Raw genomic sequence first — 25,975 nt, forward strand, 5'->3', positions numbered from 1 at the left:
CTGTGAAAATTATATCTTAGCAACCTAGCAGAAAGTTTTCCAGAATATCCCTCTATTTTTAAAAAAGAAACATTCAAATTCCAATAACCAGTTTTCCAAGAACATAAAAATATATTGCATGTAATTAAATGGCTACCCCTCTTCCTCAACATATGATTTACATTCTCTCCTGCATATTGTAAAACTTTATGATTACAACAGCGGGATTTCTAAGCCATCACATGGTACAGATGGTTTGGGAGACAGAAGAGAAACTGGGTTCCTCCATGGCCCTTTTTCCTCCCATCCTTATCCTGACCAGAGCCTCTGAATAAAACAAAAAGTTAAATCCCCAAGAGAGATTTAAAAAAAAAGAAAAGCCATACCTGGTGTATCCTTTCTGGGCAGCAACCATCAGAGCGGTAAAGCCAAACTTATTGGGAACATCAACCTCAACACGGCTTGGGAAAGACAGAGAAAAGAGATGAGCATGCTCAGTCCAGCTACTGCAGAGTCAAAGCCAGTGGTTCTCGTGGGGCTCAGGTGGCTAAAATGACTCATTTTACTGAAAATTCCAATTTCTTTGGGGCCATTAAATCTTTTCTTGTCTTAGACTGCTAAGAATCTTCTAAACTATATATGCCTAATATTCTACAAGATTCAAATGCATAATAAAAGAAAACTGCCGTCATTTCACTTCAAATATGCACGCTTTGGCTCAAAGCCACCGTGCCATCAGAAATAGCATTCTTAGATGAACACAGCTCTTTAAGATAGCGGAGGACAATATCTTCACTGCTGACTCTCAGCTCCACCAAACATGAGTTTGTATTGGTGGAGACTCAAGCTTTATCCTTGCCTCCCATCTCACCTACTGGGTAGAGAACAGTCCTGTTCAGGGAAGAAAGCAGAGGTCTTCACACACATACTCTAGCGTAGCAGCTTTGGCTTTTTGTGGGAACCTTCTCTTAAGAGCTCCAAATTACAGAGCCATAATTCACAAATGACTTGCCTTCTAGGGCACTCAAAACTATTGATTCAAAAAGAACCTAGGTAACATCATCTGCTTTTCATGTAGGAGGCAGCTTCAAACATCTCATCTGCAGCAGCAATATTCACCATTTTCTCTCTAGTGTTATATCAGCCTTTTAAATTCGAAAGCAGTTGATTTGGCGATTCCCTCGTTTCATCAGAAATTAGACATGGGCATCTGGGGGTGAAATTTGTCTAAATGCTGTGGCTTATAAGCAAGATACAGAAATCGTTTCTGGGAAGAAAATATGATACCCAGCCTTGTAATTTCCTTTTACAATTTCTATTACACAATTACAAAATATAACATTTACATGGGGCTTCACGAGCATCTTTATTAACTGTGGTTTATTAACTCACACCAGTCACCTGAGATCCATTTTGGAGGCAGTTTCAAAGGCATGGGAATTTTTAGGAAAACAAAATGAAGCTACTGCGTGTATTTCTATGCACTTTATAGGCATGGGGGAAAAAAATTGACAGGCCTCTCACCCTCCTTGAAGTATTTGGACAAGCAAATCTTCATCATTCACATTAACAGCCCGATGCAAGTGCTCGCTACTTATGGGCTCTCCTGGAGAAATGAGATGGAAGGCAGTCATCCAGAACATCAGGAAAGGAGACTCCTTCCCACTGTCTTCCTCCTGTGGCCTTCAGGGGATCATCTCCAGGAAGGCGCTTGGCTATTTCTGTAAGTATATCTTACATTTCCTACTCAACTGCTTCTTTTACCGACAAACACCTTGTTTTCACATGTTAACACAGCATCCAAGATGCCTCTTTGCAACCGTTTCTTCTGCACCTTCAGAAGCCAGCTGGTTTTTACATATTAAGAGAACATTTTGGCCGGGCGCGATGGCTCAAGCCTGTAATCTCAGCACTTTGGGAGGCCGAGACGGGCGGATCACGAGGTCAGGAGATCAAGACCATCCTGGCTAACACGGTGAAACCCCGTCTCTACCAAAAAATACAAAAAAACTAGCTGGGTGAGTTGGCGGCGCCTGTAGTCCCAGCTACTCGGGAGGCTGAGGCAGGAGAATGGCGTAAACCCGGGAGGTGGAGCTTGCAGTGAGCTGAGATCCGGCCACTGCACTCCAGCCTGGGCGACAGAGCGAGACTCCGTCTCAAAAAAAAAAAAAAAAAAAAAAAAAGAGAACATTTTGACCTAAAGGCTTGGGACATTTTCAAGTTATAAAGTACTGCTTTGTGAATGTTATTTTGATATTTGGAAATAATCCTTTCAGATTTCATAAGACTTAATAAATGTCTCCTACAAGGGAGGAAAACCTCAGCAACTGTCACAACATGCTAGTTTCATTGGCCAAAGAGATGTTCAACTATTTTGGAAAAAAAAAAAAAAAGGACAAAGTGCTTTAACATTTGAAATTAAAATTTTCAGTTCTTCCCAGGAATGTGACATACATGTTCGCCTTGTCTTCTGAGCTTGTGGGGTCAGAGGGCTTCTACACACAGGGAGGTGGGGAGCACCAGGAGAAAACTCAATTAGGGGAGAGAGCTTGCCAAGCGGAGCAGACCCAGGAAGAGTCCAGAAGCCTGAAAGAACAATGGGCCGCAGTCGGGGAGGAGGGCATGCTTTGTACAGGGGACATCAGCTCCACAGCAAAGCCAGCAGGCAGGCGGGCAGCACAAGCAGAGGGAGAGTAAAGGGCTAGGAGAAGCCGCCCCTCTTTCTAGGAGTTTCTGGTTTCATTTCTTATTCTACACCTTCTGATTTTAAAAAGAATCACGATTAGGCTTAAATAAAATAATACCAGTGAAGCACTTGGAATAGCACCTGGCACATCGTAAGTACCCAGCACACGCCTGTTGTTGGGGTGACAGTAGCAGCAGCTGCCATCGTGAGTAGATACAGCCCCACCACCTCTTACGTACTCCAGCTGTACGCCCAGCCCCTCACCCACGCGTGGCAAGCGTTTGAGTTTATAATCTCTGGTCTAAATAACCTCAAAGGTCTCATTCATTTATTCAACAAACCTAAGTAATGTACATACCAAGTCCTGTGCTAGGCTCTGGAGGGTTAGCATGAACAGAGCTAACCATTAGCTCCCATGCTCACTTCCACTGTAGTGACCGCTTTCAGACCGTTATTATTCTAAACCCTGAAAGAAAATATCCACTCCTGCCCCATTCTCCCCCACTGTACCCTACACTGCCTCCTGGGGCTCACCCACCCTCCCTCTTAACCCATCCTCCCCCACTGCATCCTACACTGCCTCCTGGGGCTCACCCACCCTCCCTCTTATAGTCCGGCCCAGAGAGATCAGCTTGCCTCCCTCTTCCTGCTCCTGATGGTAGAACATCTCTCTGGGGTGCCAGTTCCTGGGCCTGGGAGACACTTTTTCTCTGGGTTTCCTTGGGGGGTTTCAGTGGTGCAAAGTGAGCTGGGCAATGTACAAACTGGGAACACAGTGAGACAGGAGAGTAAAGGGATTTCTCCCAGAATGATCTTTAGCCGATACCTTTTCCTTTCTTTCGTAAAAATAAATTTATGCCAAGTTTAAATTATTTTGAAATAGCAATTTTGTCTGCTAGAGCTTGCCAATCTCTTACAGATTTTTTTTAAGCTACATTATACTTCCTTTTCATCATTACATACATTTTTTAGATCAAAAGTGTCCACAGTCGCACGATAACCTGTCAAAGGCCAAGGCTCACCGCTGTCCCTGGCCTTCTAAGGCAGGTCATGCTGTACCCAGTGGTTTCACTAGTAGGGCTTAGGAAGGAGGCAGGGTTTTATACCCCAGAGGACATCTGGTAATGTCTGGTGACATCTTTGGGTGCCACACTAAGGAGATGGTGCACTGGCATCTAGAGAATAGAGGCCAAGGAAGCTGCTCAACGTCCCTGGTGTGCAGGACAGCCCCCACAACAAGGAACTATCCAGTCCCCAAAGGTCGGGAGTACCAAAGGTGAGAACCCTGGGCTAGATTAATAAGGACGTAAAATCATCACGTGTTTCATCTACACTTTAGGTGGATGAACTAAACCCATAGACTGTTTCCCTTTCTGTTGCTAACCAGAAGAGAGTGCTATGTTTATGAAAGTCTTTGTTATCCCATGAATAGGCCCCATGTTCTCCTAATCTCAAACTGCAGCTGCCACTAAAACATAAAAACAAGTCATTTGGATAAATCACTTATAACAACATATAAAGCTCATGCTATTTCTACTAAGTTGTACAGTGTGTAGTATCCCAAATCAAATCCTATGAATTAAGCTGTATGTAGACTTTTTACACAGTGCTTTTAAAATTCTCCTCCAAACCATAAGACTGGGAGTCAGAAAGGCTAAGTTGTCCAAGGTCGCCCAGTTAGGAGAGGGCAGCATCAGAGCCAAGGCCAAGTCTTCCATGAGGCCCACTCCTTCCCTTTACTATTCAGTAAATGCTGCAGTACCGACCAAGTCACTATATGCTTCCACTCTTACTACATTTTGAAGACAGATGAACATCTTAAAGTAAATGTGATCCTCTCCCAGTGTTGAAAGAAAGGGGATGCCTAAAAATCTTCCAAAAAGTGCTAACTGCTTGAGATGTTAGGGAAAGTTCTAAGGGCGCACCCCTGACCACCTCTCTACACCGACCCCATCTACTCCACAGCCTCCATCTTACTGAACAGCAAGGCTCTCCCGGTGGGGACACTTCCTGGCGCATCCTAACCAGGAAGCTCTGCAGCATGCAAAGGCTGGAAAATGAAACAAGGTCACTGCATGCTTATAAGCTAGAGGACCGCCTGGAGCAAAGACCAGGGCTTTCAGTAGTAGGATATAATAAATGTAATGCCAATTCCAGCTTCCAAAGGAGGTAATGAGCACTTTGCAGCTTACTCTGAGAACAAAGGGACGCCTCACAGAAGAGAGGGGAATTGACGTAATTGTTGCTCAGTCCTTGCTTGCTGAGCAGTGACCACCATTCCAGGATGTGAGAGCTCTTTCTCAGCGTTAACTCCTTAACTGTCCTCACGCTACTACCAAGAGTGAAAAGAGGGACTGAGGATTACACTGGAACCTGTGTGAAGCAACAGAGACACAAGAACGTCTCCATTTACATGAATTTGACAAAGAAACAGAAAAATAAAAGGCCCTTGTTTGCAGTGCACAGCAATTCTTCCTACTCCCACTATAGGCAGGAGTCCTGAGGAACAGAGGAAATTCCAGGGTGAACAGAATGTTCCATTCCTCCCACCCCTGAATCCTTCAAGACTTTGTGGGCCTGGCCCAAGGGAATGCCATCAATGAGTGCAACTGAATATTTTTAAAAGGCCGGCTGTTGCTCTGCAGGTTTTTCTAGTGTTTACCCTGAGTGTTGCAATTGCAAATATCAAACTGATTCTGCCTATGGTAAGCATGTAAGCCCATGCGTTCATCTGAGCGGGATGGAACTCACCAGTCAGGCCCAGGTGAGCAGGGACCCTGATGAGGAGAAGGGCAGAGCAGGGCACAGTGGTCTTGAGGAAGCCATCGTTCATATTCTTTAAGAGGGTTATTTAGCTGCAGATGTACCTGCAGATATTATAATATGGTGATAACACCTTTCTTGGTGGAATTTTAAGTCTTTATTAAAAGCAGTGAATAAATCACAAGCTCATTGGAGAAGATATTTGCCAATTAACAAGTAGCAGCTGTTTTTCTTTCTTTATAAGGGCCCAACTGATTAAAACTGTATGCCTCATTTAAGCAAGAATCTCATGTACTTTACCTGGGGGAAAAAATAGGCTGTTCATTCTTTATTCAAACAAAGTGCATGCCTCTGTGATTCATTAAAACACTCTCAAACTGAATGCAAATTATCACCACACAGAAGCATTTGCACTTGCTCTGTATCGTGTGCACATTTTCAGTTCTTTGTTTAGCATGATCTGCCTCCTTAGGAGAATCTGCTTTGGATATTATAAATATATAACAATAGCATAAGGGAACTGCAGCCAGCCCGCAGAGCCAAGAGCCTTCCCCAGCTAGGAGGAGGAGGAGGACACCTGATCCTCACCAACCAGTCCAGCCCCCTGAGGCTGAGAAGGCTTCCTGGCTGTAGGCAGTGATGCTATTATCTGGCAGTGAAATGGCCAGGATCACTCCCCCAACACACACACACACACACACAAACCCTGGTCACCACCACACTCATCCCTGCAGGAGGCCTCATCTAATTAGTCATGGAAAACATGGGGCTGTAAGGACAGACGACTTGCACCAGCTCTCCATGGCTGCCTCTGGAGCCAGCTCAGTGGGAAGGAGGCACATCTGGCCCACAGGCATAGCCTGATATGGTTTGGCTGCGTCCCCACCCAAATCTCATCTTGAATTGTAGCACCCATAATTCCCATGTGTCACGGGAGGGACCTGGTGGGACGTAACTGAATCCTGGGGGCAGGTCTTTCCCATGTGGTTCTCATGATAGTGAATTAAGTCTCATAAGATCTGATGGTATTATAAAGGGAAATGCCCCTGCACATGCTCTCTCTTGCCTGCCACCATGGAAGACATGCCTTTCCTTCTTCTTTGCCTTCCACCATGGTTATGAGGCCTTTCCAGCCATGTGGAACTGTGAGTCCATTAAACCTCTTCCTTTATAAATTACCCAGCCTCAGGTATGTATTTATTAGTAGCATAAGAACACACTAATAAACAGCCCTTCCTAAAAGAGCTCCAAATGGTATGCCAACCCCATGTAAACTCAGGCCAGGAGGGCCAAAAGCCCCTGCCCTGGCTTTGATGTGCTATTAAGAGGAGGCTAGAGGCCACCTGAAGCCCACCATGGAAGGCTGCAGAACCAACCATATTTACCCTCACGTGGAAGGTTCGGGTGAACTCTCATTGGCCCGTGGAAAACGAATACATCTCCCAACAAACATAAATGAAACCTGAGAAAATCAGTGTTTCTTTTCATACTCTTAATTCTGCCACTGGTCCTTAATTTTCACCCATCCATCCATCAAGTATCTTCTTTTTTTAGAGAAAGGGTCCTGCTCTGTTGCCCAGGCTGGAGAGTTCAGTGGTGCCACCAGAGCTCACTGCAGCCTTGAACTCCTGGGCTCAAGCAATCTTCCAGCTCGGGCCACAGGCACACACGCTGACTTATTTATTAAGGATCTCCCACAAGCTAAAGATGGCCAACCCATCACCCACCCTTTTGAAGCCCGCAATGTAGGTGGGAGACCAAAAGGTAGACAAATACTTAAGAGAAGATGCAAGAAGTGTTCCATAGAGGTGGGGGATACTGCTCTGTACCTGGGGAGGAGGGAAAGCATGTGACAGGGGAGGAGAAAGCCACACGAGGCATCTCCCCCACCGTGCTCGCCCATGGAGCAGACTCAGTGAGCACAGCAATGAAGTGAGTGCTCCAGGGAGGAGGGGCAGAGGTGGGGGACTGCGGAGTGGCAGAAGGCCTGTGGGCGGTGGGGACAGCAAGAGGATGGGAGGGAACAGAAAGGTAGCCTGGGACAGCGTCCTGGCTGGGGTTGCCCGGAGAGTCTCTGTTCATCCACCTGGCTCCCTTTGCCACCTCTTCCTCCTACCCCTTTCTCCTGCATGCCTTCTGCCTTCCTTCAGGACACAGAGCTCACGTTCTGCCGTCTTTGCTTTCTCGTAAGAACCCGAGAGGTAAGTATGTTCCGTATAACAGCAAATGTTCTCAGCACTGCCGGATGAAGGACCAAGCCCTCTCGCTTAACCTGAATCCCCAGAGTTGACCATTTCACATCAGAAATCTCCTCTGAAACTGTGTTTTTCATAGTTAAACTCCCAGTTTGCTAAACTCAGATCCTGTCCCCTAATGCCAGGTCTGCAACTGAAGGTACCGCAGCTCAAAAGCTGAGTTAACTTTAGTCTACACAAAAATTGTCATGAAGAAATGCCTAAAGGACACAGATGAAAGCCACGGAAAGCACATACCTCCAAGCCAAATACTACCTGGACTAAAATGGAAAAACAGCTTTACTCACAAAAGGAAGGCTTCCTTTGCGCAGCTGAAAAATCACTCACCTGTGTTTTCAGTGGGTGGGTCGTGGAGAACACTTGTGACCATCCTAATTTTTACAATGTTCTTGCTCAGAGATGGTCCTGGACACAGCATCTTTAAAATGCTTTAAAATACCAACCTCAGAAACAACCTTAAAACTCAGCTGGCTGAAGGGCTCAGAGGTCTCCATGTGGGGCTCTCCCTTGCGGGGTTCTCCATGGATGCGGCAGCACTGTTCGTTCTCCCTCACTCACCATGACCCCAGGAATCAGGTTTGTGTGGCGAGTTAAGACGCACACTCTGGGGTTGTCTAAAATGGACAAGAAGCTGAATGGAGCTGCTCGCCCGAGGACGCTCAGGCAGGCGGCCTGCTTTGCTGCATGGGGACACTTAGGCTTACCCAGCCCACATCCCTGTGGCCCATTTCCTAAGAAAGGTGACTCTACCCTTTTGTGTTGAATGGCTACTGACAGGACAGTTCTGGCACAAAAATAGCTCTCCCAGTTTGTGAAAGCAGAATTAGACTTCCCTGACATTACACGTTACAGCAAAGGCCCAACTAGTAAATACTGTTGCAGTGTTTAAAAATGGTATCATTCCTGCTTCTGGTAAGGCCGAGCAAGAGGCAGAATATTTTCATCTCTAAATTGCTTGTCATCTCCATTGATCTAGAGACAGGTGAGCATGGAGAGGCTGAATACTCACTGGTCGTAGACACTGAGACGAGTGGGCTGTACTCACACTCCCCAGAGGGGCTGGTGACCTTCAGGCGAAATCTGTACAGCGTTCTTGGTTCCAGACCTTCAACAACATGCTTCGTTGCATATCCCCTAGACAGGAGGAGACAAACATGCTGACACCAGGTAGGTTAATCCGCACTCTCTAAGACACGAGAAGAGCAGGTGGAAGTGATGTTCCTTCTATTTCCAGGACACAGCTGATGGATCCTGCTTTGCTGAACTCCTAGAGAATGAAGGACAAGTCCCATATGGCACCTCTATCCCCACCCAGCAGGTGCCCTCTGTCCCACAGGGCCTAGTCTGCGGCCTGACACATAGCCAGCATGCCGTTTTGTACTACGGAGAAATAATCACGTTAACTGTGACATTTGTCCTCAAGTGACAACGTTTTATGTTTGAAAGATAAGACAGGCAGTCAAATCGTATATATGTAATTTTCAAGTGGGGGCCATCTAGTGGTGGGGGCTGTGAGGCTAATACATGGCTGCATAACTATTGCAGGCAAAATACCACTGCAGGGAAAGGACCTGAAGAAGTCACATGCAAGGTTGCTCGTAGCCCATGAGCAACTTCCAGTAGACCTGGGAGCTCAGGCAGCACACGGAAGACAATGCTAACATCATGCCCCATGGTCAAGTTCATCTTAGGAATGTTTGTGGGAAATGGACGCTGAGCACTTCTGGGATAGAAATCTGATGAGAGACTCCACACACCTCCAGAGGGAGGTAGGACTGAGTCTAAACATTTGCAGCCTGCAAAATGAGCACCAAGAAATGCAGCTAGGTAGTTTGCCTGCCTGCTCAGAAGATGCTGGGACCCAGCGCAAGTGCTAAGATAGGACCCCACCCTTTGCTTGTGAGGCAGGTCCCAGGAGCCTGGCTTTGAGTGGTATGCATTCTACAATATCAGGTCTCCAAAAGTTGACAGAGCTGTACATATTTCCCAATATTACCCAAAACCTCTATGTTACCCACTTCTCCGTTCTGCCAACATTCTTTCTTCTTATCTGACTAAACTCCATGCATCCCTTTTCAAATCCTGTCTCAAAATTTTTCTTTTCTTCTACTTAAAGGCTTGGTTTTCGAGAGGGGGGTGTGTGTCATTTCCAGCTCTTACTTCTTTCCTGCTTCAACACTTAATCCAGTTCTTGTTCTCCTCCCTTGGACCATTCTCCATAGCTCCTTAGATGCCAAGGTTACCACTGTTTCCCTCCAGTTTTTTTTTTCCTGTCTCTAGTTTTTACTTTTATGCTCAATAGATCCTCCAAAGATACCACAACCATTCTTTGGGATTCATAACTAATTGTTCAAGGATGTTTACGTGCAACTAAATATTTATACATCGGTTCCATTCCACGCAACTCAACAAGTGTATCTAGTGTATCTAGCGCCCATTATTTGCAAGGTGTTGGAACAGGCTGGGATGCAGCCCTGCACCAGCTCAGGGCCAAAATGAACCTGTCAATACTAAGTTGAACCCAACTTCCGAGTGAGGGGGTGGCAAAGAAGAGGGGCAGTCAAGGGCAGTGAAGAAGGGACAGCTGAGCAAGGGTGACATGACAGTGCTGGAGTCAGTGTCACTAATAAACACCTGAAAACCTGCCTTCAGATCTGGACCACGTGGGCGAGCTAACACCTCACCTAATCACCAGATCAGCCTTGCCCACTCACTCCCAGCCCCTCCGGATTCTTTCCCCCGAAGGATGAGGCATGGCACTAAGTGTGCGGCTAAAGAACAGACCCAACACTTGTCCTAGAGGGAGGAGTATTCCCAAAGGAGAACCCAGAAGGTCTTCTAAGTTCCTTCTGCCAAACTCATCCATCAAACAAGTAATTCCCCCACTGAGGAACAGGCATGGGGCAGGAACAGGTACTTGAGGAACAGGTACAGGGCAGAGGGAGTGAGGTGCCAGGAGAGTGTCCTCTGGTAGAGGTATCTCTGATGTCAAGTGAGAAATGGCATAAAGGACTTCCATGACAGACAGGCAGATGTCTTCCAGGCAGTCTGAGAAAGGACTTCCCAGCGGGGTTGGAAGAACACACAACGCCTGGGAAAGTCAGGTTCTAGGTGCTCTCACTGTGGCGAGAGTCAGGGTGCAGAAGAGTCTGGCACGTCCAGGAAAGAGGTGCCTCTGTGAAATCTGGGGACAACTCTAATATCATAATTCTAACTCTAATATCTAACAGAATCTTTTTTTGAAAACTGAAAAACATTTACAAAGACCTTCTTCACTTGATGTTTCTGTCCTTTGTTAAAATGTGAAATTTCAAGGTAAAATCAAATACTGAACGTTCATTGATCCTGTGTTTACATCACAAAGTTACTTCAGGCACCAAACCTAAATGACTTCTTGGGTGTAGCACCAGCAGAACCAAGAAAAAGACTAAGCACATTAAGGCACCTCTGACCACGTACATGTCTCTGCCTCCCTGCTCTGTGCACTGGTGGATTCAGCCTCCTAACCGACATCATCTTTGCTAGAAACATTTCTCTTCACCTAAAAGAAGCCAAATGAGCTGGAAGTCAAGCTGGCCTCCACAGTCTCTACCATCCCTGCAGGAACATGCTCCTTTCCCCACAGAGTTAAGGTCGAGTTCCTCTCCCCTTGAACAGGATGGAAAGTGGTGGAAGTGAATCGGTACGGCTCTGGGTCTGGGTCTTAAGATTCCCAGAAGTTTCTGCTTCTCCTTGCTTGGAAGCTGGCCACCATGTAAAGAAGTTCAACTTTCCTGTTGGAGAAAGACGCCACCTAGTAAGACAGAGTCAGTGGAAGATCCAGACCACAAAGGAGATGAAGAAGCCCAGCCAGCCTCCTATTGTCCTGGACGTCCCAGCTGATGCATCACACATGGGTGAAGCCATTTGGTTCTTCCAGCCCCAAGAGAGCTGCAACAGTCAAGACCACATGGGGCAGAAACAAGCCATCAACACCCTAGCCAAATTACAGATCATGAGCAAACACATGACTGTTTCTGCTGTAAGCTGCTCAGTCTGAGGCTGGTTTGTTGTGCAGCAGGTAACTGAGATAGTATGTATCAACAAAAAAGAAACTGTAGGAAAGACAATGAAGAAATAAAGCCAACGGCATTACAAAAACTTTTCCATCAAGAAACCGAGAAGTAGATAAGTGTTAAAAATTGATATAAATACATTTACCATAAAAGTTAAAGCTCTAAAACCAAGATAAATATTCAGAAAAACCACCAGAGCTAAAAAGTAATAATTTTTTTAAAACTAAAATGTATCAGTCTGGCACAAAGGAGTCTTGTGAGTAGGTAGATTTTGATGTTAAATGAAAATATGTCCATGAATACTTAGATATTTGGGTCACAGAAACTGAGCCCTCAACAATGTGTGGCATCTGAAAAGACCTTTAGAAGTTCAATAAGAACCTAATGGCCAAGCCTCACCGGAATTCAATGCAAGGTGTTAGAGACTTAGCATAGTATTAGACCAAAACAAAACCAGAAGTGCTCCCAGTAAAATCCAGTATTGCTAAATATCATAAGGTCACCCTGAAGCAAACAGTACCTCCATAACCCCTGGAAAGGGAAATAACGCAACTGTGTTAGCAACCAGATGTTACCGAGCACACTTGTGAAAGGCTGAAGACTCTTGCATCACTAGAGATGGCTCCAAAGAGGACAAAAGACACAGCAGGGACCCAGGACACAACTGCCCCCCAGGGTACTCTACAGTGATGACAATGCAGGCACAAGGAGGACTCACAAGCGCAGTTCATTGAATCCATGGAGAAGCGCAACTTTACCTAGACATGACAGCTGAAAAAATAAATGAATCTTAGAACTATTTCCATAGTAGAGGAAAGTCTATAAAAATGTGAAGCATAGCCTTGTTTTTGTTATCAGTCAACAAGCAAATGTTTGATGCAAGAGCTGAGCAAATATGAAGCATAAGAAGCTAAATATTGAAAAGCCCAAAGACTCAGTTACCAGACTTCCCTTTCTTCTCTACACTCCCTCCTTCAGAACTCCAATCCAGCCTCGTGCTGATGACTCTGGAGTCTGTCTCTCCAACCCAGACCCCTTTCCCTGGCCCTTTGACATCTTCAACCGCCTCCTTGACATCTTGGCTTGGATGTCTGATAGTTTCAAACTGATCTACTTTACCCACAGTCTTCTCCATCTCTGTTATTATAGTTGCTCAGGCCAAACCCTGAGTGCCTTCTGTGAAAGACTGGATTGTTGTTTAGAGACACGAGGTGCCCTCCCACAAGGATCCTACCTCTTCGCCCTATTGAACTCAGACATGGCTGCATGTCTTGCTTTCAGCAATGAAGTATACGCAGAAGTGAAGTATGTCATTCTGGGTGGAAGCTTCAAGAAACAGTGTGCCATGCTCTCTCCCCTGCCACAGTGACTGACAATGTTCAGGCAGAGGCTGCCGCATTGGCCTGGGCTGCAGCAGGAGGACAATGCAGGATGGAGCCCTGGCCCAGCCATGGTGGGCATGGTGTATGGGAGGGAATTGCTGCTGCCATAAGCCACTGAGACTGTGACACTTATGCTTCAGGCAGCATCACTTGGCCTGTGCTGGCAGTCACATATCCCTTGACCAGGATCTCTCTCACATCCCACATCCAGTCCACCAGCAAGTTCTTAAATCCATCTTTAAAGCATATTCTGCATCGTCCCACTTTCCACCGTTGTGCTGTCTCCCACCTAAACTGTTTCAAAAGCTTCCCCGTCAGTCCTCCCTGCTGCTTGCTGCCTGGCCTACCTACGGCCTGTTCCCAACTCAGCAGCCAAAGGGATCCTTGTAAAACACAAGCCAGATCACACCTCTTCTCAGCTTCACAATCTCCAGTGGCTTTCCGCGCCTCTCTCAGAGTAAGCCAGAGTTCTCCCAATAACCTTCGAGGCCCAGGCAGTGACCTCTCATGACCCAGCTGCCCTCACACCCCCATTACCTTCCTCCTTGTTCCCGCTGCTCCTCAATGCTCCTGGGACCCGCCGGGTACACTTGCACCACCAGGCTTTCTCACCTGCCCTTTGCTCTGTCTGTAAGGTTCTTCCCCCCGATAGTTCCAAGGCTCCAGGTATCCTTGCTTCAGATCTACTCAGAAGTTACCTTCTTAGTGAAGACTTCCCCACCTCTACCCCAGGCCCTCAATTTTTCCTATGCTGCTGCCCCTTAGTCCATATTGCCTGCTGACTACCTATTTTTACTTATGTATCTTATTTACTGTTTGCCTTCCTCATCACGAGGGAGGAATTTTTTCCCAGTGCCATATCCCCAGCATCCGGAGCAGTGTCTGACACATGGCAGACACTCAATAATACACGCTGATGGAATAAATTTAATGCATGGCACGGACAGCAGTGATCACAGGAATTTAGGGCACAGACAATATAGGGTAGTAAGGAGAACTTCTCAGTGGAGGTAAAATCTGACCAGGGCAGAAGAAAGAATAGGGTGAGAGGGGAAAATCTGTCCAAACAGCGGAAAAAAAACTGAACACACATGCAGAAAACATCAAGGCATATTCAAAGGACAGTAGGAAATCTGATTGGAGGGTTTGTGCTGAGAAATAAGAGGCAACAAGAAAGGCAGGTGTGGGGAAGCTGTGAAAGGCATTAATTGTTAGTCTAAGGAATTTGGCCTTTATCCTTCAAGCAATGGAGACCCACCAAAGATAATTTGACAAAAGAAAGATTAAAATGGAAATTAGCCCGGCAAGATAGAACAATGAGGGAAAAATTTTAAAAAGGAATAAAGTCAACTCCTTCCATGAGAAAATACACTGGGCAGGTGTAGGAGCTGCGGATCCACAAATGAGCTAGAGGGAAATGGAGCTTACATCCTGCAGGGGAAAACCCCAGCTAATGAGGGAAAGCACAGAAGCAATTCTACAAATGGAGAACTCAGTAACTGACTGGCTATGAGAAGCCATGGAGGAAAGCCCAAGTCAAAGACAATGTCATTGATTCCAGATAAACTGATGACTGATGGGAACAGTAACTGACAAATCAAGAGGAAGTTCTTAAATCCACAATCCAAATATCAGGTATTCTAGATAATCACTTTTTACAAGCAAAGCATTTGCTAGTTTTAATGCCATGTAGAGAAAGAAATAAGGAAGCAAAAGAGGTCAAGATTAATACAGCCTAATTCTGCCACCTAGCGTCAAGATTTGTACCCTATAATTCTGCGAGAAATGCAGGCATTTTCCCACTGTCCTTAGAGCGGGGACCACAGATGTCACTGCCAGACCCACAACGCCAGGCTGTCTTTGGAGTGTGAGTGCGTTCTCCAGCCTGACAGCAACCAGGTCTCTGGGAAGAATGCAGACAACACAGACACACACCTCAGGCTGGAAGCCAGCACACGCAGCTGTGGTTTCTCTAGCTGAGGCTGCCTACCTGGCCACCCAGGAAAGGAACAGCCAAGGAAGAAAGAACGATTCAGGATGGCCCCACTCACCTGCCCAAGCACAGCTTATGGTGCTAAGGTGATGGGGTAAAGAAAGATGTCTTTTTCTTTCTCCAGAGAAATGCTTCTTACAATTCATGCTTTTAGATAGAAGAAGCATACTTTCAATGAGTAAAACGACATGATTAAAACAATATTTGACTAGTTAGAACAGAACTACTTTTACATGGTTACCTACATTTCCGATTTTTTTTAAGGCACAGAGAAATTTCTCAAATATCAGATACATTATCACTCAGGTAACAGCTGAAGTTGGAGCCTTCATATACAGATTACATATTTTTATATATTTTATATGCACATACACACAAACATATCTATCTCTTCATGTCAGCATTTTTATCACAATGCAAACTTGAGAAAAGGCCAGGAAAGTGACGGGCCTGTTCTGTATCTTGGCAGCATCAAAGCCAGTATCCTGACTGTGATGCTGCACCATCGCATTCAAAGATGTTACCATAGGGAAATGGGAAAAGGTACAGTCACCCTGTATTATTTCTTACAGCTGGGTATGAATCTATAATTATTTCAAAATTAAAAGTTTACCTAAAAACCATATTTGTATCTCATTTTTGGTATTCCTGAATCACAAAATAGTCATTTTGCATTTTTCCAGTGGTAAATCTATCAAGGGGAGAAAGAAGTCAGAGATGATATGAAGACTGAGAAGAAAAACACAACCTTTTTTGAGACAGAGTCTCACTCTGTCACCCAGGCTGGAGTGCAGTGGCACAATTGTGGCTCACTGCAGCCTCCACCTCCCAGACTCAAGTGATCCTCCCACCTCAGCCTCCCAAATAGTTGGGACTACAGGCATAAGCCACCACACCTGGCTAACTTTTGGATTTTTTGTCGAGATGGGATTTCGCTATGTTGCCTAGGCTGGTCTTGAACATCCAGGTTCAAGGGATCTGCTCACTTCAGCCTCCCACAGTGCTGAGATTACAGGCATGAGCCACCATGCCTGGCCAAAAATGACTTCTTGATTACTCCTGGTGGTATTTGTTCACGCAAGAAACATTTGGAGGGCCTGCTATATAACAGCCAGCACTGTCAAGGAACCGGCTGTCAAGGAACCGGCTAGAGCGTTAAGCAGGCAGGAGTCTTATTTGTCTCTCGCCAAGTTTAATACTGGGTGGGGAGGCAGGAAAGGAACAAGTAAAAGAAGTAAACAAGTAACAAGGTAAATAAACTCAGCAAACAAGTAAACGAGTAAAACAAACCCAACGGAGCTAAATGCTATGTGGCATACAAAACAAGGTTCTGAGCTACAGGAGGCCTGCGCGGAAGGATGGCTACTTCAGATGGCCTTCTGGGGACGTGGGGTTGTGTCATCTGAGATTGGCAAGGTGTGAAGGAACCAGCTGTATAAAAACAGAAGGAAATGTATTCAAGGCAACAGCAGCAAGCAAGACCCTGTGATGGGAAGCGGCTTGGCCTGTCAAGGCTGAGAGGCAGCCAGCATAGTGTAAGAGAATTGACTAGGGGACAATGGTATGACATGAGACCAGAGAAGTTGGCCAGGGCAGACCATGCGGGGCCATCCTACGTCAGTGAACACAACAGCCTGATGGGAAGCTCACCTAAGTTCATCAAGCTATCGTTTGAGTGTGTCTCTGCATTCTGGATTTTAAATACATATCATTAAAATATTTCACGGCCGGGCGCGGTGGCTCAAGCCTGTAATCCCAGCACTTTGGGAGGCCGAGACGGGCGGATCACGAGGTCAGGAGATCCAGACCATCCTGGCTAACACGGTGAAACCCCGTCTCTACCAAAAAAAAATACAAAAAACTAGCCAGGCGAGGTGGCGGGCGCCTGTAGTCCCAGCTACTCGGGAGGCTGAGGCAGGAGAATGGCGTAAACCCGGGAGGCGGAGCTTGCAGTGAGCTGAGATCCGGCCACTGCACTCCAGCCTGGGCGAGAGAGCGAGACTCCGTCTCAAAAAAAAAAAAAAAAAAAAAAAAAAAAAAAAATTTCAGAAGTCAAAGAAGCTCTCAAAGGTACAGAGGTTTAATTTCAAAGTTCCTGCTAATGCCTATTTTCCAAAAATTTTAATTCATCAAAGAGCATGAATACAAATGATGCTGACTCATTCTTTAATTTGAAACAAGCAGTGGCTTTTTAAAGACAACAGAAATCATTCCAGCTAATCGGGAAGTCAAGGCAAAGTGGCAGGCAATTCAACACTGCACCTACGCATAAATGACACCGTAAGAGTGCATTTTGGGGTCTTCTTCTTCAATCGAGAACCTGAACCACTGCTCCTGAGGTCCTTGGCGTTTGGCTTTCTTTTCCAGATCCCAGTATAATTCAATGCTGTGATGAGTCACTTTGCCCACGACAGGTGGATGAGGCTTTGAGGCTGGCGTGATTTCTAAAAAAAAAAAATGATACCGAATTTCAGGACCCAGTTTCCATAAGGAAGAGAGATCAGTCGAGTAGATTACAGCTGCTTGGTGATCGAGCTATTTTTCTGAGCATAAGGCACACATATGAGCATACCTCCCTGTTGCTTAAAGAACCCCTGAAAAGCTAGATACAAAATTCAGCCGATGTGTGAGCTACCACAGTCTTCAACAGGCATGTATGGTACCATGCTCATCAATATCATGCCACCCACTGACCCTTCCAAAGGGATGCTTAACATAGCAAATGAATGAGGTTGTACTTGACCTGCTGGAACACAGTTTGCTTCTATTAATCCTTCAGTGACTGGCTAACAAAGCCAAGAGACGAATGCTCTATCTGATTCAAGTATCTGGAACATAGATGACAAAGGGTTGACTCTATGCTGTATAAACAGTCCTCAGAAACTAACCAAGAATAAGGGCCCAAGGTTAGTAACAAACCTAGCTAAAAGATGAGCAGCACACAAAAGAGCAAAAACAAATTGCCAAGGTAATATCTGGAAAGATGCTCATATCCCCTAATGCTCACAGAAATTGGTAACAATGGGGTATAACTTTATATCCAGTCAGAAACTGAAAAATTTCATAACTTTCAGAAGTCACAAGATAGGGAGAGGATATTCTCATGTGCTGGTTGTAGGGAAATACGAATTACGGCCTTTTTAGAGGGCAATACGGAAGCATCTATTAAAATTAAAAATACACATATCCCTCTGTCCCACCATCCCACCCTTCTGCAGAAATCAGAGCGTAAATACACACAAGAGTGAGTGGCCAAGATGGCTGACTAGAAGCAGCTGGTGTAGCTGGCTCTCATGGAGAGGAACAGAAGGAGCAAGTGAATACAACAGCTTCAACTGAAACAGCCAGGTACTCCCACTGGGACTAATCAAGGAAACAACTTGACCCACAGAGAACAAAGCAAAGCAAGACAGGACGATGGCCCACCAGGGGGCAACACGGAGCCAGGGAATCCTCCCCTGCCCAGGGAAGCAGTGACTGAATGGGCGACCCAGAAACCACACTTCTCCCATGGATCTTTGCAAACCTCAGGTTAGGAGATCTCCATGCAAACCTCTCTCTACAAGGGCCTTCAGTCTTCAGTCTGACAGAGCTGCAGGGAGTCTTGGCAGAGCAGCCGCTCAGGCATGCGTGGAGACCCTGGAGCCTTAGCTACTCAGGCTTTCGAGCAAAAGTAGCCATAGCTCTGGCAAAGTGAGAGGTGAGACTCCCGCACATACCCTTAGGAAAGACGATGAATCCAGGGGGCTGTGCAGCAACAGCCCGCAGGCCCCACTTCCAATGCACCTCATGAGATGAGACCCCACTGGCTTGGAATTTCAGCCAGCTTCCAGTAGTGGCATTGCACCTCCCTCAGAAGGAGCTCCCAGGGAGAGGGACAGGCCACCAGCTTTGCTGTTTGGGCACCTTAGCCATTCCCGTCTTCAGGCTTTGGAGAGTCTGAGCCAACACAGGGCAGAAGGGATCCCCCAGTACAGCATAGCTGCTCTACCGAAACGTGGCCAGACGGCTGCTTTAAGCAGGTACCTATCCTGTTCCCTCAATGGGCAGAACCTCCCAACTGGGGCCTCCAGCCACCCCCTGGCCCAAGCTGTCCATCTGACAGATGGACACTGAATTTCCCCTGGGATGGCACTCCCAGAGGGAGAGGTGGGCCACCATCTTTGCTGTTCAGGTTGCCTTAGTCGTTCCAGCCTTTGGGCCTCATAGTATCCGAGGTGATCGGGGACTGAAGCGGACCCCTAGCACAGCACAACTGCTCTACCGAAACGTGGCCAGACTGCTTTAAGTGGGTCCCAAACCCGTTCCTCCTCACCAGCTGGGACCTCCCAACCAGAGTCTCCAGCCACTTCCTACAGATACCTTTGGCCCGACACCAGGTCCATACCTCCCTGGGACGAAGCTCCCAGAGGGAGGGACAGGCTGCCATCTTTGCTGTTTCTCAGCCTTCACTGGTGACACCCCCAGGTTCTGGAAAATCTGAGGTGACTAGGGACTGGAGCAGGCCCCAAGCATACCACAGCAGCCATATGGAAAAGTGGCCAGACTGTTCCATGGGTGCCTGTTCCCATATCTCCTCACCGGACAGGTCCTCCAGGCCTGGGCCTCCAGCCACCCCTGCCAGAGCTATGGAGCCAGTACCAACTCAGCAACTCCCTGAACAGAGCCTCCAGGGGCAACTGAAAGCCTCTCTCCCACTACCTCAGCAGTGGAACTGCTCTTGCCACCCTCAAACTAACAAAGGAGCAAAGACTCTAAGAGTGCCTTATCTATACCTCCAACAAGCTACAGTCAACCCCAGGAGAGGCAGCCAGTCTGTCTCCCACAGGTCCCATACCCCCTCTCCCCCGCAAGGCTCATCAGCAGACAGGGAACCCCTGGCTTGGGCACACAGCACAAACCCTCCACCTTGGGCTGACTGCACTGGGTGATTGCTGACCCACATCTCTCTGGGGTGGAGCCCCCAGGAGTCAAGCAAATGACCCTTGGCCACAACCCCTGCTAAGATCTCTTCCTGTGCTGCCTCTAAGCTGGGGAAGGAACATAAACACTGAGATCACCCCAGAACTGCAGTGGGCATTCCTGGAGTGCCAAGGAGAGCCAGCACTCAAGTGGGAGAGGAACGCACAGTTTCAGAGCACTGAAAGGGAACACGGCGGAAACTGTGAGGAAACAGGGGAGTCACACAACCAAGCAAGAGTCTAGCAACTGACCAGTACACCTAAGTGCCACCTACTGGATCACACCCTAAAGCTTCAACACCAAAAATACCTCATTAACATACCCCCCCGAAACCAGAGACAACAAGTAAGCTTCAAATAAAGACCCTACACAAAGCATCAGCCCAGTGAAAACATCCAGAAAAGAAGTCTGCTGACTGTACTCAATCTACATGAAAGGAACACCCACACGCAGAGATGAGAAAGAACCAGCAAGAACTCTGGTAACATTCAGATGACCAGAGTGTCATATGTCCTCCAAATGGCCACACCAGTTCTCCAACAAGAGTTCTTAACCAGGCAGAACTGGCTGGAATAAAGGAAATAGAATTCAGAATATGGATAGGAACAAAGATCACTGAGATTCAGAAGGATGGTGAAACCCAATCTAAGGTAAAGAAGAATCACAAGAAAATGATACAGGAGCTGAAGGATAGAATAGTCAGCATAAAAAAAACTAATGGGTCTGACAAAGCCGAATAATATAAAAATTTTACAATCGGTTGCAGTAGCTCACTCCTGTAATCCCAGCACTTTGGGAGGCTGAGGCAGGTGGATTGCCTGAGGTCAGGAGCCAGCCTGGTCAACATGGTGAAACCCCATCTCTACTAAAAATACAAAAATTAGCCGGGTATGGTGGCAGGCACCTGTAGTCCCAGCTACTCAGGAGGCTGAGGCAGAAGAATTGCTTGAACCCGAGAGGCGGAGGTTGCAGTGAGCCAAGATTATGCCACTGCACTCCAGCCTGGGTGACAGAGTGAGAGACTGTCTCAAAAAAACAAAAACAAAAAAGAATTTTACAATGCAATCACAAGTATTAACAGCAGAATAAACCTAACTGAGGAAAGAATCTCAGAACTTGAAGACTGGTTCTCTGAAATAGGTCAGGCAAAAATGAAAAAAAAATTTAAAAAAAGGAATGAATAAAACCTCTGAGAAGAATGGGATTATGTAAAGAGGCCAAATCTACAAATCACTGGCATCCCTGAAAGGGAGAAAAAGAAAGCAAACAACTTGGAAAACAAATTCCAAGATATCATCCATGAAAACTTCCCTAACCTTGTTAGAGGGGCCAACAGTCAAATTCAGGAAATACGGGGAACTCCTGCAAGATTCTACACAAGAAGATCATCTTCAAGACAGATAATTGTCAGGTTTTCCAAGGTTGAAATGAAAGAATGTTAAAGGCAGCTAGAGAGAAAGGGCAGGTTACCTACAAAGGGATCCTCATTAGGCTAATAGTGGACCTCTCAGCTGAAACCCTACAAGCCAGAAGAGATTAGAGGCCTATTTTCAACATTATTTTTTTAAAAAATCTTCAACCAATAATTTCATATCCTGTTAAACTAAGCTTCCTAAGAAGAAACAAGATCCTTCTCAGATAAGCAAATGTTGAGGAACTTCATCACTAGACCTGCCTTATAAGAGATCTTGGAAGGAACAGTAAATATAGAAAGGAAAGACTGCCACCAGCTAATACAAAAATCCACTTAAACACACAGACCAGTGTCACTGTAAAGCAACCACACAAACAAGCCAACATAATAACCAGCTAGTGACAGGATCAATGACAGCAGCAGCTAATGACAGGATCAATGATAGTATCAAACAGCACAATGGCAGGATCAAATCCAGACATATCAATACTAACCTTGAATGTCAACAGGGTAAACGTCCCACTTAAAAGGCACGGAATGGGAGACAACGTGTGCAAACTATGTATCTGACAAAGGTCGAATATCCAGCATCTATAAAGAACTTAAACACATTTACAAGAGAAAAATAACCTCATTAAAAATTAAGCAAAGGACATAAACAGACACTTCTCAAAAGAAGACATACATGTGGCCAACAAGCACATGAAAAAAAAGATCAATATCACTGATCATTTGAGAAACGCAAATCAAAACCAAAGAGATACCATCTCACGCCAGTCAGAATGGCTATCATCAAAAAGTCAAAAAAACTCAGATGCTGGCGAGGTCACAAAGGGAACCCTTATACACTGTTGGTGGGATAAATGTGTTCAACCATTGTGAAAAGCAGTATGGCAATGCCACAAAGAGCTAAAAGCAGAACTACCATTTGACCCAGCAATGCCATTACTGGGTATATACCCAGAGGAATATAAAGCATTCTACCATAAACACACATGCACATGAACATTCACTGCAGGACTATTCACAATAGCAAAGATATGGAATCAACCTAAATGCCCATTGATGACAGACTGGATAAAAAAAGGTGGTACATATACACCATGAAATATTATGCAGCCATAAAAAAGAATGAGATCATGTCTTGCGCATGAACATGGACGGTTCTGGAGGCTATCATCTTTAGCAAACTAATGCAGGAACAGAAAATCAAATACCGCATATTCTCTAAGAGGAGGCTAAATGAGAAGAACTTAGGAACACAAAGAAGGAAACAACAGACACTGGGGTCTCCTTGAAGGGGGAGGGTGAGAGGAGCAGAAAAGGAAACTATTGGGTATTGAGCTTCATACCTGGGTGATGTAATACTATGTACAACAGACTCCTGTGATGCATGTTTATCTGTGTGACAAACCTTCACACATACCCCCAAAACTAAAATAAAAATTAAAAAAGTTAAAATGGATACAGAGACACATACATAAGGACATTACCATAGTTTTCAGCAGTTTACAGCAAAACAACAACAACAAAAAAGATGACCTATTTATAAGGGAATGGACAAATAAGTTATTCTATGTCCATAAAGTGGAACATTATACACCCTGTGAAAAATGAATTTGTTCTATACTAGGTGCTTTGAAAGGACCTCCACTAAATATTATTGGGTAAGAAATCAAGGGGCAAAGAAAAACAGAATATTCCATTTTCGTCAAAAGTAACAAGGGGTACAGTAGAGTGTATACCAAGCTGTTTAGCATGCAATTTTTCTGTGTTAGTTTTGTCTCCCCTGCTACACTTTACTCAATGCTTCTTCAGTCTCAAATATATCACAGATTTACTGCATGGCTCATTTAAAAAGAAAGGATCTCTTGAGCCAATGTCCCAAGTAGCTGACCGGCCACCCTCTGAAGACCCAGGGGTCCTCCTGCAGTGCAGTCCCGCTGAGAAAGACCAGGCTACCCTGGTCTTGCCCACCCCAGGCCAGTGGGGCACACAGCCAACAATTTCACTTACACGAAGATCCCAGAGATATACTAGGAGGCATCCTGCAAGCTCATTTTCCCAACTTTATTTTCCACATGTTTACAGAGAGCTTGATGAAATCAGATAAACCCAGGTTTGAATATGTTCTCTGAAACTGAGTCAAAAATACCACAAAGTGTTTCGTGATAATTAAGTTAAAAAGTATCTAAATAAATGATGGCATATTTCCTACAGTAAAATCCTAACAACTAAAAGAAATTAGCTGTATGAGATTTTTATACACCTGCATCAACATAGATCAATTCAAAATGAATGGGTGGAAAACATGGGTTGCAAAAGGACACACTACATGAGTATAACACACAAAAAACACTACATGTTGTTTATGAATGCACAGATATGTAATAAAATGAAAAAGCTGATGGGAAGAACACACGCCACCTCAACAACATAACGGAAGGGATAGGGGCATGATGGGCAGGAGGAGGGTCTTGCCAGTATATTTGTAAGGTTTTATTTCTTCATGAAAAGACTTTAGGACATATATGGCAAAATGTTAACATCTTAAACCAAATGGTACATTGAGTACATTACCATTTGAAATAATTTTGATATGTTTAAAATATTAGTTTTTGAAAACTATAAAAATCAACGATATATATTACCCTTTCGGGCCGCTTGGTTTTCTCAGAGAAACCAATTTCAGGGTTCTAGATACTGAGGGATACATGTGGAAGAAGGAACTACTGAGCCAGACACTGACCTCTTACTGTGAGTCATCTCACTGAATCCCAGCAATTCTGGCTGATGGATGTCACGATGACTCACATCTTCACGTCCTTGTATCATGACATCAGTGTTGAACAACTCATGTTTTTCCCAGCCCACTAAAACCAAACACCAGGAATGGTAGACTGTTATGGATTACCCCCAAAATAACCAGAAGCCAACAAGCATTTCAGTTCCAAAGACATTCAGCCTAGAATCCTACTAGAGATCAGAAAAGGCAAGCATATCTAAATTAATGTCAAATTTCAATGCAGTTCACCATGAAGCTGCGTGAGGAGTAAAAAGATAACATTCCCAGAGACCCAAGAGTTTCTTATGGCCTGCTCTTTACCGATCACTGATCTAGGTATATAATGAGAGATCTCCATTAGTGAGCACGGCACCAGCCACAGGTGGCCCACTCTCCAGCTGCTACTAATGATGGAGCCAAAACCCTCATTGCTAGCCATCACCCCCCTCCAGATCTGGTACAGAGCCCAGAAAAGGTGGGTGTGGTGCTTGGAAAGTCGGTTCATGTGTGTGTGTGTGTTGGGGGCGGGTAGTGATCCAAATGTAATGGCAGCATGGTCTCTCCAAGGAAGCCCGAGGTGTGAGTGAAGCCTCAGTGAACACATACACGTCAGCAATGGACCAGCTGCTGCCAAGTCACACAACTGTGCAACACGTTGCTCACACAGAAATGCCAATGGTTAGTGTAGAGCCCATTGCTAATGTTCCTCCATCTTCCTTACTTTCATACAAAACTCATCAAGATGCAACTCTCCACTTAGGCAAGAGTTGCTTTTTGCAAAAAGTTATTATTGCCAGATAGGACCTGGATGGTCAGGTCATGAATGAATGAGCTCATCAGGTAAGAGCTAGTTATTTTTAGGATGCCAAAAATTAGTGGATGGGACCCAATTTGTTTTGCTTTGTTTCTTAGCCAACCTACAGTAATTTGACAGGTGTATTCTAATCCTTACAATATTATATCCATATACTTTCTATTTTCTCTTTGATAAAAATTCTGGTGTTTTTGTCATCATCTGCTAATACACGTGTTTTAGGATCCTAAAATATGTACATTTACAGGTCACCAGCAGAGTGCAAACATTAGTACGACAATGGAGCAGAGACCCGGGGCAGTACTGAGCCTTGGTAAGAGCCGACGGAAGTGGCAGGTCACAAGCCCAGCTGCTGAGAGGAGAACTGCAATGCAGCAATACTTATATGACACTTAATTTGGGTCATGTACTAGTGTGGATGCTTTATTCATTTAACTTTCACCACATTTAACTTCACCAACTCTATATGCTGTAAGGATTTGTATTATCTCCCTTATAAACAATCTGAGGCACAGAGAGGTTACATAACTTGCCCAAGGTCACACAGAAATAATTGGTAGAACCAGGATCAAAATGAAGATAATCGGGCTCAGGAGTCCCTTACTTTTAGCCCTGTAGCATACCGCCTCTTAAGAGTAGAGATATAAAATGTAGACCAGGGGTGAAAAATCGACTATTAGTTCGTTCTCCAGATTTCCTTATTCATTTTAAATCAGGTCTAGCTCATGAACTGGCTTGAACCCCAAGGAAATTCTTAAATGATCAAGAAAACTCTGTAAGAAAAAGTGAGACAATGCAAATCAGGTAATTGTTTGAATAAAGTATAGAGATGTTGTGTGCAAGCGGGAAGAAGATAAGGCAGCTTATTCTAGCACCGAGGTCAGGGA

The 25,975-nt window shown here is 45.3% G+C and overlaps 1 protein-coding gene across 4 annotated transcripts in view; it reads right to left on the minus strand.

Annotated features, from left to right (window-relative positions):
- FANK1 (fibronectin type III and ankyrin repeat domains 1) overlaps nt 1-25,975 on the minus strand; it is a 119,530-nt gene that overhangs the window by 13,923 nt on the left and 79,632 nt on the right. For all 4 annotated transcript variants that reach the window (XM_033179348.1, XM_033179364.1, XM_033179356.1 and 1 more), the window contains exons 2-5: nt 17,380-17,557; nt 8,693-8,817; nt 1,504-1,585; nt 366-440 (exon numbers count right to left, since the gene is read on the minus strand). In XM_033179348.1, coding sequence (XP_033035239.1) covers nt 366-440; nt 1,504-1,585; nt 8,693-8,817; nt 17,380-17,557 — 460 coding nt within the window. The remainder of the gene's footprint in view (nt 1-365; nt 441-1,503; nt 1,586-8,692; nt 8,818-17,379; nt 17,558-25,975) is intronic.

This window comes from Trachypithecus francoisi, unplaced genomic scaffold, assembly GCF_009764315.1.
Source record: "Trachypithecus francoisi isolate TF-2019V2 unplaced genomic scaffold, Tfra_2.0 Contig01579, whole genome shotgun sequence".
In the NCBI taxonomy this organism is placed as follows: Eukaryota; Metazoa; Chordata; class Mammalia; order Primates; family Cercopithecidae; genus Trachypithecus; species Trachypithecus francoisi.